The 20163-nt window shown below is 38.0% G+C and overlaps 1 protein-coding gene across 1 annotated transcript in view; it reads left to right on the plus strand.

Annotated features, from left to right (window-relative positions):
• The first annotated feature begins 700 nt into the window (after positions 1-700).
• LOC112949917 (uncharacterized protein F13E9.13, mitochondrial-like) overlaps positions 701-20163 on the plus strand; it is a 32787-nt gene continuing 13324 nt past the window's right edge. The window contains exons 1-5 of the mRNA XM_026042372.1: positions 701-750; positions 7029-7209; positions 12209-12359; positions 14165-14292; positions 19992-20087. Coding sequence (XP_025898157.1) covers positions 7050-7209; positions 12209-12359; positions 14165-14292; positions 19992-20087 — 535 coding nt within the window. The 5' untranslated portion in view covers positions 701-750; positions 7029-7049. The remainder of the gene's footprint in view (positions 751-7028; positions 7210-12208; positions 12360-14164; positions 14293-19991; positions 20088-20163) is intronic.

Genomic DNA, 20163 nt, shown 5'->3' on the forward strand with positions numbered 1-20163 from the left:
TTATCGGAGATTAGAAAAACCTGTGGGAGCCTTTTCAGATGCGCGTCCCGCAACGCCGGGCCGGGCCGCGGTGGCCCCGCAGCTCCCGGGCAGGGRAGCGGAGCGGCGCGGCTGGAGGCGCCGCCGGGCCGGGCCGGGCCTGCAGAGGCCGCGGGCGGGACGCCGAGCGGGGCGGCAGCGTGAGGCGCCCGGGTGTCACGCAGTGAATTCAGGCGGGCTTCCCGCTGCGTGGGCTTCCCGTCAGGGAGCCCCCAAGAGCCCCGTCGACCCTGCACGTTTGAGTTGGAGATGGTTGAACTAACTTCAGGTTAATCGCTGTGTAGCCAGGCACTGTGCAGGCCCCGGTACCGGCCTGAGTGACACTTCGGGATTAGCAGCACTGCCTGGAGCAGTGATGGGGTAAAGGGAGTCCTGGTGCCACGAGGGATTGCAATGGATGCTCCTTACGTCTGAGAGCTTCGTTTTAGGAACTATTGATGAGCAGATACAGCACCTAAGGAGAGGGAGGCCATGGAGCTGCGTTACCATGAGGCACAGCAGCCTCTTGGCAAGGTTACCCATTCCTGCCTGTTCCACCATGCGAGCCCCTGCAGTCGCCTTACCTGAAAACTTGCTCCATGCAGCTCCAGTTTCCCTTGCGCCAGGGTAAGCAGTGTTGTTTTTTCAGGCACACCACGAAGTTCTCTTCCCTTGGCCAAAATCATTGACCAAGCTTGTCAAGAGGCAGAAACGTACAGGGATGCTGGACTTGTAAGTATTGGCCTTCATGCTCCCCTTGGCAGGGTTTGCCTACAGCTGCCTTTGCCTAGCAAGTGACTTTTGAATCCAAGCATACCCAGGATCTACTGAAAGCATCTTAAATAATGAGTTTAGGAAGAAGCTTGAAATCAAAGATGTTACTTCAGTACAGTGAGTAAGGCACGTTAGGTTTTGAAGGCAAAGCCGGATATCACGTCCACGCAGGAGAGTTGAAAAAGCCACACAGTTCAAGTTGCTGAGGGAGCTGAGCACACAGTACGCTGTAGGTTTCTCACACAGTTGTATGTGTGCTGCTTAGGATCTTTCCTGCCTGTTTTAATCCTTTAGTCATAGCTCTCTGTCAGAGAGCTTGCTTATTTGGCATGTCTAGGGAAGACCCAAAAGGCCACTCTCAGCCAGAGGCAAGAAAGGCAGATACTATAGACGGAATTGCCATTGGACCCAAGGTGGTGCAGGAATATTAATAGGTCGGCAATTTTTAGGTAGCGTACATGTCCTTTTGAAAGGTCAGGTGTGTGTTGAACATTTCATTGCACCTTGTCTCCATGCATCGGTGTGCTTTTTACTTGAACTGCCTGCAGTATTACACAAGTTTGCTGACATGGTAATGTGGTGTCCTAATATCCAAGATTTAAAATAGCTTAAATGGATAAGCAGTCAGTGCTCAGAGCTACTGTTTTCTGCAAAGTTTTAAAAAGAAACACTCATCTGAAATATTTTTTTTAATATAATTTAACTTCGCAGTTAGAACAAGCTTGAATCTAAACTTAATTTACAGAAGGCTAAAGCCAAAATTCTTGACAGCAAGTCAAAGTAGGTTATGAACAAAGCAAGGCTTAATTAGGAAAGAGTCATGAGAAGTGAATTGTTGAAAGGATAAACAGTGTGGAAGATTGATGTTTACATAGACAGGTTGAAGTGCCCAGGAGCCATTGGCCGTGTGGAAGATGTCTACCTATTGAAAATGGTCTGTAAATGTGAGATCCTATACAATAAGTCTTCCTTTTCAGACTTTCTGAAAGAAAATTATGTTAAGTTGCTCTGCATTCTGTACCGTGACTTTGTCTTTTCTGTACAATTATAGAAAAGATGTGAGATATAGTGTGATTTGATCCATATCAGAAGAGTGGCAAGTACTAGTTAATGGCAAGTAATAGCTAGTCTGTCTTCCCATGGAGTGGTTACACAAGTAATCTATAATTCTCTTAAAGCCATTGTCACACATTGTCACACACAAGTTTAGGGAACCTAGAAATGCAGCTACTTTCATTGCCAAATTGTAAAAAGCCAAATCAAGTTTTAGAGAAATGTTAAAATCACTATTGGCACAGAAATTTTGTTTCTATTTTATACCTCATTGTCTTTTCAACAGTTGTAATGAGGCTTGCTGATCTTCAGGGCTATCTGGTCTATTGCTTCTCCTACTGTTTTGTGGTGACTGAATAGATCTTAATACTGGCTCCTGGGTGCACAGGTGCCAGACAAAAACAGTAATTTCTGTACAGATTTGGAGAAATTCCAGACTTGGTACCTTTAGGAATCCTTTAGCATTCTTAGGATTCTTAAATCCATAGTAGTCATTCTGAAGTTAAGTATCTGAAATCATAGGTCCCATACACAAACATCCCCCCTGTGGATGTGTTCACTGATCGTAGTTCCAAATGCTGCTTATGTTGTCTTTGAGACTTGTAACCATCTTGTTACCACCAGGAGATGTTGGTATATTGTCTCAAGTTGTTTTAATTGGTGTTAACATTCAAAAGTGAAATATGTGGTCTCACTCACCATATATTGCACTTGGCAATAAATTTTTGTTCAAAAAAAGGTGACTTGTCCAACACATCAGCAGTTTAACATAATAAATATGAGAGCTGTGATATTGGAGCACAATAATGAAAACAAGTGTGTGTTCTGATAGGAAGCCATCTGTGCTCAAGACATACCAGCTTTGTACTTGTATGCTGAACAATGAAATTCCCTAGACAAGATTTTATAAGCAGGAAATTATGAGACATTATGATTCTTCCCATTTGTATCTGCTTTTATTTAAAAAGAGTGGTGCAAAAATACTGTGGAAGTTACTTAATTTTTATTCACTCAGTGCAGCCTGGGATTCATTCAATGAAATTTGCTTTGTAGCAAAAAAAAGAAAAAAAAAAAAAACCCAAAGAGTTCCACTTAATTTCACTGACATAACTTCGAAATTTCACTAGTTACCATTACTACCTGGTTGCAGCTACTTGAAAAGCTAACATTAAAGACTGTTAAAGATACTCATTTTCCAGAATTTTTGGAATTTTTGGGCTTTTAAAATGCTATTGAATTTCCAGTATTATTATGCCTCCCACCAAGCAAGATTTCGAAGTTTGTTTCTTTTGCCAGTACCGTCTCTAGAGATGCCTTTGTTGCTCTTCTGATCAGCTTGATCCTTGTTTTATCTCTGTACTTGAAAAGATGGTTGCCAGTGTGTATCCTGCAATAAGGTTTTCAAAAAAAAATGTGGTAAGCCTATGATTTTTCTTAACTTCCATGGTAATTAGTGTTAAGAAAGTTAAGATTTAGTAACAGTTGAGATAGAGTAAGCTAACATTTCCGTTATAGACACAAGTAGATAGCTATCATCTGAGTTAATAGTGGTTTAACTTTTCAAGACTTAGCTATGAGCAGATTTAAAATAATAACAGTAAAAAAAGATATTTTTATGTCTGCTTATCTAAGTTAAGATAGAAACTTTTGCTTAGGTGGAGTTTTTGAAGGACTTTGGAAACACAGGAAAATACGAATGTGTCTGATTTTTATAGAGGTGTATACCTGTGGTGCTGGAGGGCAGTTGTCACCATCTCAGCATTCACCTGCACTTGTATAATGACTGATAGGAAACAAACAAAACCCTCTCTTCCTGTAAGAAACAGCAGCTGCTTTAAGCTTACATAGGTTTTTTTAATCAGTACGTGTGTACTTGGAGATGGGATCTTCCTGTTAGGGGAAACACTGAGGTTATAATTATGAATGTAAGTTATGTTAGATAAGGAACTGACACTTGTATGTCTGTTACACGTGTTGCGCTTTATAGACTTTTAACTATATTTTTCTCGAGGCTTTTCTGAGGAGATATATGTGTATGGCTGAAGTGTTTTAAGAAGTTATTTCTATAAGTAAAATAAAGCTAAGGAAATTGTTTTTATGTATAATGAGAGCTATTTAAATGACCTACTATCCACTAGCAAACTGTGATACAACAGGCAGTTCATACATATATAATACTTTAAATGTCATTCAAAGTATAAAAGAAGTATGTGGTTTGAGAATTATTGAAAATAAGGTTGTTCTGTTTGCAAAACAACACACAAATCATCTTAATATTCAATGGAAAAGAAACACAAGAGGTATTTACTAGAATTTTATCTCTTACTATCCAAATAAATTCTGTTTTGGAGTGTAATACAGTAACTGTTCCCATAGACTTCTGCACTATAAGCTCAAGATCCAAGAACTTTAATTCAGCATAACTGTTTACTTTCCACCATTTTAATTAGCTGTCTGATGGTATTGAAATCTGTTTTATATACATATAAATTCAATAAATACAGAAATCTGTGGTGTTATATTTTTATACAAAAATATGAAAGAAAGCTTTGAGTTAATGCATCTGTAATTCAGCTCTCTATTGCAGAACATATGTTGTTCTTTTTTAATTAAACAAAACATAAAATGCAAAAGAACATAGTCTATCTGATGGTACCAGAAGAGTAACACATTATTGAAGTAAGACCAAGATTATTCACAGTAATCCTGGACTCTGGGTACATAGAAACAGATGAAGTTGAAAAGTTTAAGGGAAGTATAAGAAATCCCAGAATCCCCCCATCTGTCTGACTTAATCGTGCATTTTGGACTGATGTTCAGTAAGGTGTTTGTTTTATGCATAATAAAATTTAATAACAAATCTAATGGAATAATTTGCTTTGTGTAAACCCTGACCTGTCAAAATAGCAACATTTTGTGGAAAGCTCAGTTTTACTGGAGTGCTCCAATGAGATTCTGCCAGCTGGTTCTCCTGTTTTTTGGGCCCCTCATCTAGTTCTCTGGAAGTTTGCAGTCCTGCTCTCTGGTGCCTTGCGTCCTGCTGAGGATGACTCTTAGCTACCTTGGCAGTCTGGGACATCTAGATTGTAGGTCCTAGCTCTTTGCCCACACAGTCCTTTGGATGTACAGGTTTTGGTGAAGTCTGCCAAGATGTGTGTTCTTGAGCCAAGGACTGAGTTCCCACAATTTGTGGCCTGAAGGAGTCCCCTGGCTTTGAGGGTTTGCTGCGTTCTTTTTGTTCTGTTCAGTTTCAAATCAGAATAATATTAATACTTTTGGCATATATCGCTACTGACCCACTTCACTTTCTTAGATAAACTGACCTTATATATGTGTGCATACAGACAGCAGGCAGCTAAAGGATTTCTTTTTCTGCTGGTACCTTGAAGAATTCACTGGTTGTCACGGAGGTACAAGAGGATCCTTTGATCAGTTCTGGTTTGCTGGACCACTGTGGACTGCACTTCATGCACACTTACTAAAAGTTAGTTGCTTAATTCTGGAAGCCCTGTGGTTTTGTTGAGGGCAGAATGTCATCTTAAATTGTACAGTTCAATTGAATGTGGAAACATAAAATAAAGTGCGAATGCTTTGGCCAGTTGTCATACCTGGTTTTCCTTTGGTTAATTGAGGTTTCTCGAGAGGCAACAAGTGGTACTTAGGCCGGATGCTGGGTGCTTGTAGAATTCAAGTGCTTACTCCGTTATTAACAGGTGTCACCTTGTATTTAAGGAGCATGTGTTTTGTGTATAACATAAATATTCAGGTACAAGTTGCTTGGCAAAAACAGCTGTACTCTGGTGCCTTGTCTTTGAATGTTTGCGTGTCTTGAACTTAGTCGTAATGTGTTACTTCGAGGGGTATTTCCATTCTCAGTTTTCTTTCCCCGTTATCCATGATAGGTCTTTAGTTAGGATATCTGGTTTAGCTTGTGATTCAGTCACTAAATGCTGACTGCATTTTATATACTGACTTGTCTTTTGCTGTCAAAGAACTTCTACAGCGCCATATAGATTAATGAAGAGGTATTTATGTAATTTTTAAATATAAATGTGAGAAGTAATTTTTTTTCCTTCTTTGTTCTTTCTGTATTAACCCTACTTATTTAATCTCTGTTGGTATTTAATATATATATAGTATATATTTCATTTAATTTTTTTATCTATTCTGATTCAGTTAGAATGTCTTAGATGTAGGAACTCCTAAATTTAATGATAAAATTCCAGAGAAATAGATTTTATTTTCTATATAAACAATGAATTTGTTTACTAACCTTTTTGTATTTTTTGACTGAAGCAGGTGAGAAATTTCTGTCTTAATATTATGCAAAACATGAAACCTTAAATATGTTCCAAGAGTATGTTTTCACTCATACTATTAGTTCTTGACATAATTATATATGTTTTGTAGCTGTTGAGCATTTTCTACTGTATACTGTACAAATGATTAAAAGAGTACAAGGTACCAGATAATGTGCAAAGATTTTCAATATATCACATAAATTATATTGGCATTGGAATATTACATATTGGAGTATTTTATAGTCAATTCACTGTTTGCTACATATATGCCCAGATGGAGTAAGAGGTATAGTAGATTATAAATGGCAGTATCTTCCTTTAAGTAATTTTGAATCCAGAGTGGGAGAAATACGAATTGTTAATGCAGTGGTAATACATACTTTGGAAATAATAGTTAAACAAGAAAATCCTTTATTTATCCAAAATAACATTTATCTTTTGACATTAATTGAATTGAATATTGCCTTGATTATCTAAAACCTCTGTTGTCCAAATACAATCAATACCCTGTATTCCATTTGGATAATTGAAGTTTGACTCCACATTATTTTTAATGAGGTATATGATTTAACTCTTTCGCCTTTAGTTCACATTTTAGGACAGATAAAAGGAAACCTAATTGATAAATGTATCGTTGAAATCACATATATTCCTCTTCGTGATTTCTTTCCAAATACTGTGCTGTTAATGAAAGCACTTTTGCAGTGGTTGTATGCATCGACGCATTTTACTGTAGATAATTCTTCCTTTGAAGGAAAATCTTTAAACTTAGTGTGTTCTTTAATACAAATGTCAGCATACTAGTAAACTGGCTGTGTTTTTAAAATTCTTTTTTTTTTCTTCCTCCAGCGTGACCATATTTCTTTATAATAATCTCCACAGGATGGCTTGATAATAGAGAACATGCATGATCTTCCCTACACAGTTTGTCCTGGGCCTGAAATAACGGCAGCAATGACAGTGGTTAGTGCTGCAGTGAGACGAACCTGCCCCCGTCTCCCGCTGGGTGTCCAGATTCTGTGCGCTGCAAATCAACAGGCTACAGCAGTGGCTCTTGCAGCAGGTAATGGAAATGACTCATCGCTTCCTGCTGATGTTTGCTGTGGCATTTACTCTGTGCAAATTGTGCATTGTACTAACATAGAAGCCATGAAAAATGAGACATGAAAAGCTCACTGTACCCTGAAAAAGCAGAAATTAGATTTTGAGAAAGATGCCTCCTTGATTGTAATAGATGATACTTGTGCACTGCTTCAGTAGCAGGCAGCTAAAAATCCCAAGGCCACTGCCACTGCTTTCTAGGTGAAACCTGTCTAAATGTAATGATTAGTTTAAACCTACTCATGTTTAAAAGCCATCTTTGATGTAACTCTATTTACTGCAGTTAAATTATATTTGGGGATTAGTTTAACCCACTGTGGTGAAGCATCCTCTTTCAGTATCTATATCTAACTATACAATGTTGCTACTACTGTTATCTGTTTTTTCTTTCTTTCTTTTTTTTTTTTTTTACTTTTTATGAATAAGTAGAAAAAAGCCTCCTGGTATGATGACCAAAAAATGAATATGCTGTTAGTCAAACTACTTAAAATCAAAATGCATTTAGGGAAATTAAGTATTGATTGATCTGTCTGTATTGCTTGAGTCCTAGACTTGATACCCTTTCTTTTCCTACTCCTTCTGAAGCAGTTTTATTTTTTCATCTATAACATTTCCTGATATAAAGATGGAGGCTGGTGTAATTTGGAAGTCTACAACTGCTTGTACACTTCATAAATTGAGGAGGAATATACGGGGTATGTAGTGAGAGTGAAGTTCCACGCTTTTCTTGAATGTACAATTTTTTTTAAACACAGAATTCTGTAGGAAAGCAAAACTGAAGGATATTTATACTAACTTAGAAACCTACTTTGACTAAGATAGTATGGACAAACTTACCTGCAGTGGCAGTTTTAATCAGGTTGAATATGTTCTAAAAATATTGAGTTCCTTTTTAGTGGGTATTCTTGGTAGTAGGTGTGTTTTGAACTCAATCTATTTTGAGTGTTTTTAGATTGTGAAGATGACATGCTAAGGTATCAAGCTACTTGACAAACTGTCAGAAACAATTTTATTTTTGCAGCAAAACCTTTCTGAAAAATAAACTAGAAAAGATAGCAAAATCCTTTTGTATTTGCATTGTAAGGATTGTATGCATGCTAGGATACTCAAAATGCTTGAGCATTTGCAAATGTATTTATACAGCTTATATTTTTTTAAACAAAAATGGTCAGATTATGCATCCCTTTTGGAAGAAAAATTGATCACTAAATGGAAGTGTAATGTGGGGATTATATATTTCTCTTATTTCCAAGCAATTATTGATGAGGGAGAGAATTCCTGGAGGGCTTGATATTTGCTTAGTGCTCAGCTCTGTTACTGTTCTACACTGTAACTGGAGAACAGCAGCTAGGAAAGACCAGTGATTACTGCGTTTCATTGTACTTCCCTAAGAAAAAAAAAATTTAAGCAAACACATTCTAAAGTGGCAGCTGTTTTGGAGGTAACGAACTGCATCTGCTTGAGGTTGAAACTGAATGATGCATATGAGTAGAGGCCGATGAGCATTTGTAGAAGAGATAAAAATATAAATTCTGCCTTTTTTTTTTTTTTTTTTTTTTTTTTTTTTTTTTTTTTTTTTTTTTTTTTTTTTTTTTTTTTTTTTTTTTTTTTGCTTAGCAGGTATTGAAGTATTGCTGGTCATCATTTTTCAATGCTCAGGATTGTCGAATGAGTCTGGATCGGGTTTTTAGTTTAGTGTTAGCTTTAACTGACTTATTTATCAGACTGTCTTGTTTCCTGAAGTTAACTATTTTGTATGCTTGAACTGACTGCTATGTACCAAAGCTGTTTGTTGTTGACCTACTTTTAAATTACATGGCTTTTGTTTTTTTGAAAGTTTGCTAATTATGAAACACTTTATGTTAGAGAGGAAGGCCTGTTTCTAAAGGAATCATCCAACAGCTTTCACGTGCTATATATATTTTTCCTTACACTAATGAGATGTTCAACTTGACTCTCATCTATCAGAGTAGGTCTTTGCAGAGCAAATGCAGAGCCTTTGTAGTACAGGAAAAATATGCCGATGAAATACTCTGCATCTTTTTGCACATATTCTGTATTCCTCATTACCAAAACATGGCAGCATTTGGAAGAGCTAAACAACTGACCCATCATTAATCTGAGGGGGGCAAAGTTAATGGTGAGAAGAACTTCCCAAAACCTTGATGTTTTGGAACACATTGCCCTAGCTCTCTGTTGATCTTTTAGGCATAAATAGGTCCCTACAGCTGTATCTAATGATACAGGGGAGCACTTCCCATATTTCAGGTTCACGTCCTTGTTGTATTTTGATTCTGTGGGGTGGAAAATCCAAGCACAAGGCACAGGGGTGAGTTATTGTCTCCTTTTCTGCTCAGTTCTTCAGTCTGTGTGATTGGGAGCGAGGATAGTAGCTCCCAGAACAAAATGCAGTTTCTTTACTCCTGGATGAGCCTGTGTTACATTCTCCATGAATCAGGGCTCAGTCTCTGGAAGTTGAGCTTCAGCCACCTCCAACTAACTGTACGAGTTCCCTTGTTCTTTGGGGAGCAGGTTGCTGAAATCCCACGTAGAGGACTCGACTGGGGATGCTGCTGTTCCCTGGCCTGGAGTTCCATCTGAGTGGGGAAGCTGTTGCAAATTGATGCCCTTGGTAGCAAGGGGTCTTCCATAGCTTTCAGCATCAGCAGGCAGTCAGTATTCCTCAAAGTTTCTATTTGTAGCACAAAATCAGTGTTTTTCACACTTCTTTTGAATTAGGAAGTCAAGGGGAGTTGGGAGCCAGGAAATGCTCGTAGGAAATAAGATGCCACCAGTAAATTTACCCTACAACATCTTGCCTTTGTATAAAGCAGTTCAAAATTCAGCAGCAACCAGGAGTTGCTACCTTGTAGAGGCCAGATCCCATTTCTCTGAGGCAGGAAATTCTGGCTTTCATTTCCTCTCAAACTGAAGGAAGCAACGTACTCTAGAAAGGGCTTCATCATGATCATATCCAGTTTACAATTTAATATTGTTAAAATGCAGTGATATGCACATTTGCAGTATCTAACATTTAAAGTAAAAGTAATATTTCCTCCACTAAATCAGTCTTGCATTATTTTCTGACAGAGCAAAATTGTTTCAAACTCTGACATATCTTTCTTTTAATCATCAACTGTCATGGAAAGAAGAAAAGAAAGTCAGTTTCATACAGTTGATAGACCTTCACAGCTGCTTAGGCAGAGCTGTGTTGGTTCAAGTGACTGTGAAAACCATTCCTAGGCTTGGAAAAAGAGATAAACTCTATTTCCTTAAACAAGCCCTGGATCTGCTAGATACATGATTCCATGTTCCTAATAAAGTTTTGAAGTTTTGTGTACTATAGTTCATTGGAAGTTTCCTGTTCTTGTTTTCCAGTGAGATTACGAGGGTTTTTTTGCTCCCATATAAGTCAGAAATGGAAGTGCCTATTAACTATTTAACGGCTATTACTTTTCAACTTGCCAAATGTGAAAATAAGCAATGGTATCATTCTCACAGTTTTATGAGCCTAAAAATGAATTCATTAGTGGAATCTGATTATGGCTTCATAAAACAGAAAGGTAATGATTTGGTGCCTGCACCGTATTACTATTGGTTAAAATTTGTGTCTCAAAAGCTCCTAAAGATCCAGATACAGAGCACAGCTCTGTTAAACAAAGTACTCTCCTCATGTTTAGGAAAGTCTTGAATTCCTTAAGCTAAGGAAACACATACCACGTATCCTCAAACAACATGCAAGGAGTGATTTCAGTGAGTGGTCTTGCTGAATGGGTAGTCCTTGCCTTATGGTAGAGATTATGATTGCTGAGAATTGAGCAGATTTCTCAACTTTACAGTCTAGAAATCCTAGCAGAACAACTCACATTTGATCTGGCCTCCATCTGTGATGCATCGTGTGAGTTGGAATCCGGGTTGCTAAGCAATACAGACTCTCCTCTCTTGTACATAAGCTTCAGTCTCTGCAACTTCAAGATTTTTGGAAGGAAACTGAAATTTAGCTTTTAAAATAAACAGACACCTTGTCATTTGGTAAATATATTGTAAAGATCTCATATCTATTTATGTTGGAAGTATGTTAAGATGAGGCCTCTGTTGCCTAAGCAGTTGTCTGGGAGGTGGAATTGCAGCCCCAGTGGCTGCCTTCCCATGAGGCTGTTTCTTTGGTATGATGTTGGCTCCAGTGAATTGTGCTGCTCACTCCAAAACTGGAGAAGCAGCAGAACTTCAGAAGAGCCTGGGTAAAAGCTCTATAGCAAACTGCAAGAACAGCACAGTCTGCAGAAGAGTAGTGCAGAGTCTACACATATGTTAAGTGACAGGTGAAATAAACTTCAGGGCTATGGAAAAAGTGGAAAGGAGTGTAGTGTACTACAAAGGAATAGTAGTCCGTTTTCTTATGCCTAACTGCTGTTCATTACACTGTAGCCCAAGCCGTTGGTATTTTCAATACAAAAGTATTTCAAGGGTATGTTGCACTACCTGATAGGAGGAGAATGGCCTCTTCAAGGTCATTTGCTGTCCTCAGCCTTCCTCTCAAGCATCCCTCTCACAAAAGCATCTTAATTGAAAGAATAAATGAACATACTTGAAATTGTGTTGCTAAATTGTGGTAGGGTTGATGCTGACAGTAAGTTTGGAGAAGAGTGGAAAATCTTCCTTACTTCCCTGATGTGGTCTTCCTGTACCTTTCTCACAGCTCAAGAGGTGATTTGTTAATGTCGTGCTGTATAGAGAACAAAACCTACATTCAGATAAAGAGTCAAATAAATTATGTATAATGGCCCACAGGTTTTGTTTTCTTACCTAACTTCCAAAAGAAAGAAGATTATGCTCTTCCTTGCTGCATTAATGTCTCTAATGCTTTTTAAGCTGGTGGCCAATTTTAGTCAAATTTAACAAAGGAGAACAACTTGGGAAGGAGGAAGTAATATTCCTTTTTTTTTTTTTTTTTTCTCCAGGTCTTGATTTCATCCGAGCTGAAGGGTTTGTGTTTTCTCATGTTGCTGATGAAGGGATTATAAATGCCTGTGCAGGCGACCTGCTACGATACAGAAAACAAATTGGAGCAGAGAACATTCAGATTTTTGCAGATATTAAAAAGAAACATAGGTAAATAGAGCAGTATTTTATATAAATGTTAATGCAAGAGTGATGAGATGTTTTTCTCTATTTTCTGGGTTTTTTTACATCTAATTAGTTTCAGAAGAGTTAATAATATAGGGAGAACTTTATTGCTGAAACATGGACTTGCGGTGCTATTAGGGGAAGTATTTACAGATAAATTTGCACCCTATAAACTGTAGGTTGCTCCAGCTATGAGGTTTGCAGTTGCTTAACCTTTAAGATTTGTAGTTGCAGACTGGAAATGTCTTCCATTTGGTATCAAGTGAGATGTTACATCATCAAATATATGTCTGTTATGTTTAAAGAAATTTTATTTCAGAAGACTGAGCATCCAAGGTAATTATTAGTTGTGCAAGCAAGTTGCCACATACAAAACATCTAAATCATAAGATTTTGGCACTTAAGAAAGCAATTCTTTTTTTTTTTTTCCTTCATACTAACAATGCTGGTTCTTCTACTTAAATCAGTGCTGTCTGCATGCAGATCATGTTCTGTGATTATCAAACAGAAGGAACTTATGACAGATAAATCTAACTTCTCCTCTGCTCATATTTTATCATAATAGTCACATGATCCTTTTAGCTATTTATATGTCACTCTTTTTTTTTTTTCCAGAAGCACTGTTCAAATGTTATATATTATACATGTTAAATAACCTAATTAAAATGTTTGTGTGTAGTGTATGGGTAATAGTGGGGAGAAGTTGAAGATCTTAAACAACTGATTTTCTTCTATGAGCTGTTTCAAAATATAAAGATTCCATGCAACATGGTCAAATTAAGCTTTAAGATTCTTCAGGGTGGTTTCTTTCTAATGCTTTTTTATAGTCTAACTACTTGATAATCTACTTACTCCTTTTTACCTACCCTCCACATGCTAGTCTCATGTACACCTCATTATCTGTATTATAAGATAATCTGAGACCTCCTTTATGCAACTGCAGAAGAGGAATTAGTATCCTTGCTTTTGCACCTAGCACTGGGAGTGCAAACCCTGCAGAATGAGCTTGTGCTTCTTCATACAGGGCAAAGCACAGGCTGCCCAGGGCTGTCTCCATCCTGGCTCTGTCACTGCTTATCAGTGTGACAGATTGGCTATAGCCATTGGTGCTTCTGTATTTCTATTCTAAGTAGACAAGAGAAGATGAGATGTTTAACCTTCGATGGCTGAAATTGTTTCAAAGTTTAGAACTGTTTACATCAAGATTTGCTGTTGCTGTAGATTTTATGCAAAATGCTTCCACCTTCAAGGACTGCTCTTTCAAAGATAAGAGGCAAGTAATTGATGTTTGCAGGAGCTGCTACAGGAAGATGATTCCTGTGACCATTACAGGTAGCGAGTTTACTTCGTGTTAGTTGAACTTCATGAAATGAAGTCTGGGTTATTAATTCAGCTCTAGGTAGCGGGTTTTGATTCGTGAATGGCCGAACATCCCTGACTCCTGCTTGGAGTCAGAGAAGCTGTGTGCTTTGCAGCCAACACTGCTGAAATGCAGGGGTGCCTGGTAGGTCGCTCTTAGCAATTGCTGTTCAGAGACAGAGCAAAGAACCAGAGCAATAGGTCCGTCAGTTATGACACTGAGGGAAAAGCTTTTCTTTTCCTTTCCCCTCTCTCTCTTGTTCATATTGCAATCTCACTTCCTATTTTAAAATAGAGTGCTTACCCTCTCTTAAAAGCCTCGCTTGAGTTGTTCTGGCAGCAGGGAAGAAAAGCAGTCTAAACATCAAACAAGATGGATAACAAATGTGTGTACTGAGAGTAACCAGAGGGTACGTTCCCGCTGTTTCCAGTGCTCACGCTCTGACGGCAGATGTCAGTGTAGCCGAGACTGCGAGGGCGGCCGAGCTCTTCCTGGCTGATGGGGTCGTATTGACTGGAACAGCTACGGCAGTGCCCGCCGATCCGCGGGAGCTGAAAGGTGAGAGCTGTCATACGAAGGTCGGACGACCGGCGTCTCGATGCTGATCTGCATCAGCTTCTGGATTAATGTAGTGAGAAATCTATATATCCACTGTTCCTGAGGAAAGCGGGGAAGAAAAGAAACTCACTTTTGGTTTTGGTTTGATTTGGTACAGCAAAGCTAATGTTACTGAGGTGCTATTTAGTTTGTCAGTGATATGTATCTAAACAACAATTGGTGGGATAAAAATGACAATTATTTCAACACTTTTAAAAATGGAATGATACTAAAGTTGACATTATTATACAATCAGGTCCAATTTTGGAAAAGTTTTAGTATACTAAAATGATGTCATGTCCATAAAAAAAGTTAATTTACAGTGAAAAAAAATCTTTTCAGCGGAAAGATTGAAATCTTCTGAAATGGAGATGCACATCTTGCAGAAAGGGGGTATTTGAATTTGGTAACATTCTGGACTGATAAGGATATTTTCAGAAAGAATACTACTTCACTGCTAGAAAGTTATATGGTATTTACATTATTTTGTATGTTGTGAACTTCTTATGAAGGGAGACTTGTGAATTCTGACCTTTGCAGAAATGCTCACATGATTCTTCATGTTTTTCTGTTGGCATAGATTTGGATTGCCTTCATGAGACTGATTGCTCCCATCTGAAATTTTCATTCTGTATTAATGACTAATTTTAAATTAGATTAATAGTTTGAATTTGAGAGTTTATCTGCATAAAGAAGTAAATTAAGTACATATTAGTATGCATTAAAGTATATTCACCTGTCTACTCCATAGATTTAAAACATGCTAACTATAATGTTAGCTAAAACAAGTTCAAAAAATACCACTTTCATTCAAGTGTGGCCAAGTTACAAGAACACATTGGACTTCCACAGCTACCTTTGAAGCAATTTCTGCTCCAGGTTGCAGTGATCACTAGTGAGGATCAATCTGCAGAATTAATTAGTGCATGCTTGGTCAAACTTAAAAGAAAACAGTAGTACCTTTGGCAAAAATAGTTTTTGAAGGAAAAAAAGATGTTAATATGGACTCCGTTTCTTTAATATATTCTGGTCTAAACCTCTCAGTTGCTATTCTTTATTAGTATGTAAAAGAAGAAAAAGCAGGTGAAAAGCATACTTTCTTACTGTGGAGACCTAGGCCTCATACACCTGCAATCATTTGAAATCATTCAGCTTTTTTGGTATTTTCCTGTATCATACATGTTTATCAGCTTTTAGAAAACATATTGAACTGGTTAATATAGATTTTCATTTTATATACATTAAACAAACTGTTGGCCATAGAAAAGATGATAAATGAATATACTTCAGTTCACCAGCGTTAAAAATAGAATGATGGTTTGGTGTAAGTACTGAGCTCATGAATTAGTTGGGATTTTTTCATATCCTAATCTAAAAATGATACATAGAACAAATCATGCTTAAAGCTAGGTATATTTTAGAAGCTGCAAAATGTCATTGATCTAATGTTCTGTCACTGCCTTCAATTAATGCTACATCACTTTTAATTCAGATTACATTAAAAATTTAAAAAAGGATATAATAAGTCTTTGGGCAATTCTATGGTAAATTCTTTTTTCCAGTGTGTACATGCAATCTCCATTGATTTCATGCATCAGAGAGCAAAACCTGTCCTGTAAGCCCATAGGTTTTTCTATGACATGACCCCAAGTAGACAACAACATGAATTCTTCTTTTCTTTCCTGTTGAAAAAATATCATCCTCAGTCCTGTTCTCTTTTGGGATCCAGAGAACAAAATGAATTGGAGCTGGCAATTGTGAAGAAGTACACACATAAATTTTATATTTGAATTTGTTCTTCCAAGCAAGAATCTGAGGCTCATGGATTTACGTTACTCAGGTCACAGGATTTTGAGACATTAACAGGTCATCTCGTAAGAAGTCTGTGGGCTTAACACAGTTAAGAGAAGAATTGAAAATCAATATTCCAGAGTATGAGGAAATGACAAATCAGGCACATCTATGTCTCCAGATTCTTAAAAGGAATCTGATCTACAGTACACAAAAGTTGGTGTTGACATGAGTGAAATTTTGCCTTTCACGAATTTATGCAGTACTGGAAGTGCTGCATTACGATGCTACACACAATTGGGCACCTTTCATCACACTGCAAAGCATCTCTTGAAAGCAGAACCAGAAAGACAGATGAGATTTTGTCACGTCTTTTTTTCCAGCTTTGTTGTGCAGTAATGCAGAAGTCTCTTTGCCTTTGTGTCACTGTGTTAAATTGACTGATTTGCGATGGGGTATGGGAAATGAGTGCTTCCCTGTCAAGCCAGAGGACTGTGTTCAGTAGGGTTTTGTTTGTAGTTGTTTTGCTACCTTCTCGTAGGCAACTATCAGTGTTACTCTTTATGGCAACTGGCAGGCTTTGCTCCTACAGTGAATACCGACCTTCCTATAGGAAAGCTTTGCTTTCGGTGTGGGTGCCAAGGCACCGCTGTTGCTCACAGGAACAGGAGATCTAAAAATCTTAATGTTGCCTTCAGGTCATTAAGGAGCAGGAATTATAGCTGAGCTTTTTGAATTACAATTAATTTATTTAACAGACCGTATTTCCATTTAAGAGGTTATATGACTTTGTTCCAGTTTGTTACGCTGTAAAAAGGTTCTTTGATTGGGGAGAGTGAATATATCAGGTTTGCTGTTTGAGTATATATGCTTTCAGCTTGAATTGCTGATTCAAATATAGTCCATATTTAAGTGACCAAAGCCTTTGAATAATGACTGCCTAGTTACAGGGATGAACAAAGTGGATGGTCTTGGCTGAGTAACCAGGGGACATTACAAAAACCAACAGCTGGCTCTGACTGTCACCTCATTTGTAACCATTCATACAGGGCATCAAGGCTAATTTGCCCTCCCACATTTTGATGGTCTGTTTAAGTCAAAATAGAGGCTGCTGCCTTTGCAGTTCCCTCCTATAGATAAACAGGAGTTCTAAGTCTCTGATCTGTACTTTTTGTAAGCCCAAGATTTAATGACAAGAAGAAAGTCCTTTGAATATAAAAGCTAAAATGTGCTACATTGGAGCATTACCATAAACAGTGCTGTGTACGGTACAGTGATTACTGCATATGAAAAAGCTGTTAAAGAAGAGTAGTCGAGCAAGTTATTGGCCCAGTGGTGCTTATTTTTACACTGCTCTTTGCCATTGTTTTCAAGCTAGGAGCATTTGGCCTTTATTTCATGTAACTTGTGCATACCATAGTTCAAATGCTTTCATTGTGCTTTGCAACCAAACACTATTTCATATGATTTTATTAAAGACATGTCTGCAGATGTACTGCCACAAGAAAGAGCACAGTGCCCTCTAGTTACAGTTTATTGAAATAGAGAAATATGCAAGTTCTGTAAATGCTGGGATCTGGTTGTTTTAACATCACAAAATTGTCTCCTTTTCTCTCCGTGTCAGAAAATATTATCAGAGGAAGAAAGCTGAAAAACATTTTCAACAAGGCTGTATGTTTAGAGACATCTAGCAATGACTGAACGTCATTGTGCAGAAGCGTATCTCGCTGCTGTTGCTTTATTTTCTTTTACAAGTTAGAATTTGCATTAACAAAGCCAATAGACAAGTCATTTTACACTAATCAACTTGAGGCCTTGATGTGCTTGGAAATGACTTAAAAGTAATTTCTGCAGCATACTTAATAAGGTAACCTAGGCTTGCTAGAGACGGGGCACTCCTCTTGCCATCCTTCGCATAGCCTGTCTGAGAAGAGGAAGGGCTGCGTGTGGACAGCACATGTCACGTACAGATCACAGCAGGCGCTGGATTTCTTGCTGTGTAGAGTAGCTTGGAGGTTTGGGATAGTTTCTCATCAGTCTCAGGTTGCATTGTTGCATCTTTGCCCAATAGGGCTATGCTGTTGTCTCCCACCCTTGTGATCACACTCTGTTTAATCATTTGGTTCTTCATTTTTCCTGCTGTTAGGAAATAAATATAAAGAAAAGCTACCTGCTACTGTGTCTTACGTATTGTCATTAAAGCAGATTGGCTTTGAGCAAAATTTCTCTGGGAATGCAGTAGAGTTGTGTAAACCCACCTGGATGCCACCCTGTGCCCGGTGCTCTAGTTGTCCCTTCTTGAGCAGGGCGTTGGACTCGATGGTCTCTAGGGGTCCATACCAAGCTCAACCATTCTGGGATTCTGTGAAATCTGTGGTCAGTTGTAACACCTTGCTTATGAATCTATGTAAAGCAGGTTTGAAGGTTTGATATTCCTAAAAGTATGTAAGTGCTATATAAATAAAATTATTTTTTTCTAGAAGGGAACTTCATTAACGGTATTATAAATAACTAAAAATGAATTATTTTGTTGCTGTGAAAAAAAAGACTTATTTTTTATTTTATTTTAACATTCATTAGTTTTATTCTTTTGTCTTTGGATATTTGCTGCAACTGGTTGTTCTTCCTTGATGAAGAAACAGTAAGATGTTAAAGTTTAATCGATGTCCTTTGTTTAGTGAAGTAGGAAGGGGATGAGTAGTTAGTCCTCCTGAAAGCACTGTATTCTTGCTTTCTGGTAAACTAACTGGATTCAGTAAGACCACTGATTGCTTTCCTACTTCCATGTCCCCTGAAATTTATTGTGAAGAGTAGAGAGTGCCATGTTCCTTTTCCTTTTCCTTTTCATGTGAATAAGGCCCATTTTTTACTACTTCACTGGAGATCATCTGCAAGATAACCACACAGCATAAATTCAGCAAAGAGAGCTGGCAGGAATATATACCAGACCAACTACCATTATTGTGATTTAAACTGATGACTGAAGAATTGTAATGATGATAGCCCTACTGGATAGTTCTGCCACTCTAATAATCTCACCACATGCTTGCTAAAAAGAATGTGAGCTGGTACAATAAATGCAGAGAAAGAACAGCATTTTCCTCTTATTTCTGTATTTTGATTCTTCTTGATAGAAAGAATTTCCTTCTTGAGAGAAATCAAGAATAGAATCTTGATAAGAAGATTTTTCAGGGGGTCCAGAATTTAGTTCTTTTAAGGTGAAAGGAAAATGGGGAGCAGCTAAGAATCTGCAGGAGGCAGGGTGACTGTAGCAGGGGGAAATTTTCTATTGAGGCAGCAGATCTCATTTGTCTGGAACCTGTATCGGTTGCTGCTGCAATGCAAACAGCAGCTCCTTTCCATGGCTACGTAGTACCCTAAGTGCAGTGGAGCCTCTGAGTGTGATGGAAGCAGTTGCCTTAAGTGAGAGTCCCGCGTGCAGCAAAAACCATGCTAGTCCTGCTGTGTAAAGGCTTCCTGGATCCAAAGTTCCTTCTCACCAGGAGCGTGGGAGACAAATGAATTTATGCAGGAATGCAGTTGAAGGCAGGAGATGCTGATGTCCTGAGAAGAAAAAGGGATATACCTCTGGGGCTTTTAGACCCATCTTCCTATAGAATTGGAGCTCTCCTGTGAAATGTGGCCAGGAATGCTATTTTGCAGGGCTTCACATAATCACAGAATGCAAAGCAAATTGTATTTTGTTAACAGTTGCTCAAAGCTAAAGATGGTTTCCCTAAAGAAGCTATTTTCTTCTCTAATAAAAGTAATAAAACCATGATCTGAGTTTCTTGACCTTGTGGGAATTTTAAAGACTGGACAGAGGTGATCAGAGGACATAATTCTAATACTGCTTTTCTTCACTTCAGAGGTAAAAGATGCCGTGAAGATTCCTGTGCTGATTGGGTCTGGAGTGACTCTGGAGAATGTGAGGAATTACTTGGATGCAAATGCCTTAATAATTGGTTCGTATTTCAAGAAAGAAGGATACTGGGCAAATGGTGTTGATCCTGACCGAGTGAATAGATTTATGGATCACAT

Source organism: Nothoprocta perdicaria, unplaced genomic scaffold (assembly GCF_003342845.1).
Source record: "Nothoprocta perdicaria isolate Ctin4 unplaced genomic scaffold, notPer1 scaffold_30, whole genome shotgun sequence".
Lineage (NCBI taxonomy): Eukaryota > Metazoa > Chordata > Aves > Tinamiformes > Tinamidae > Nothoprocta > Nothoprocta perdicaria.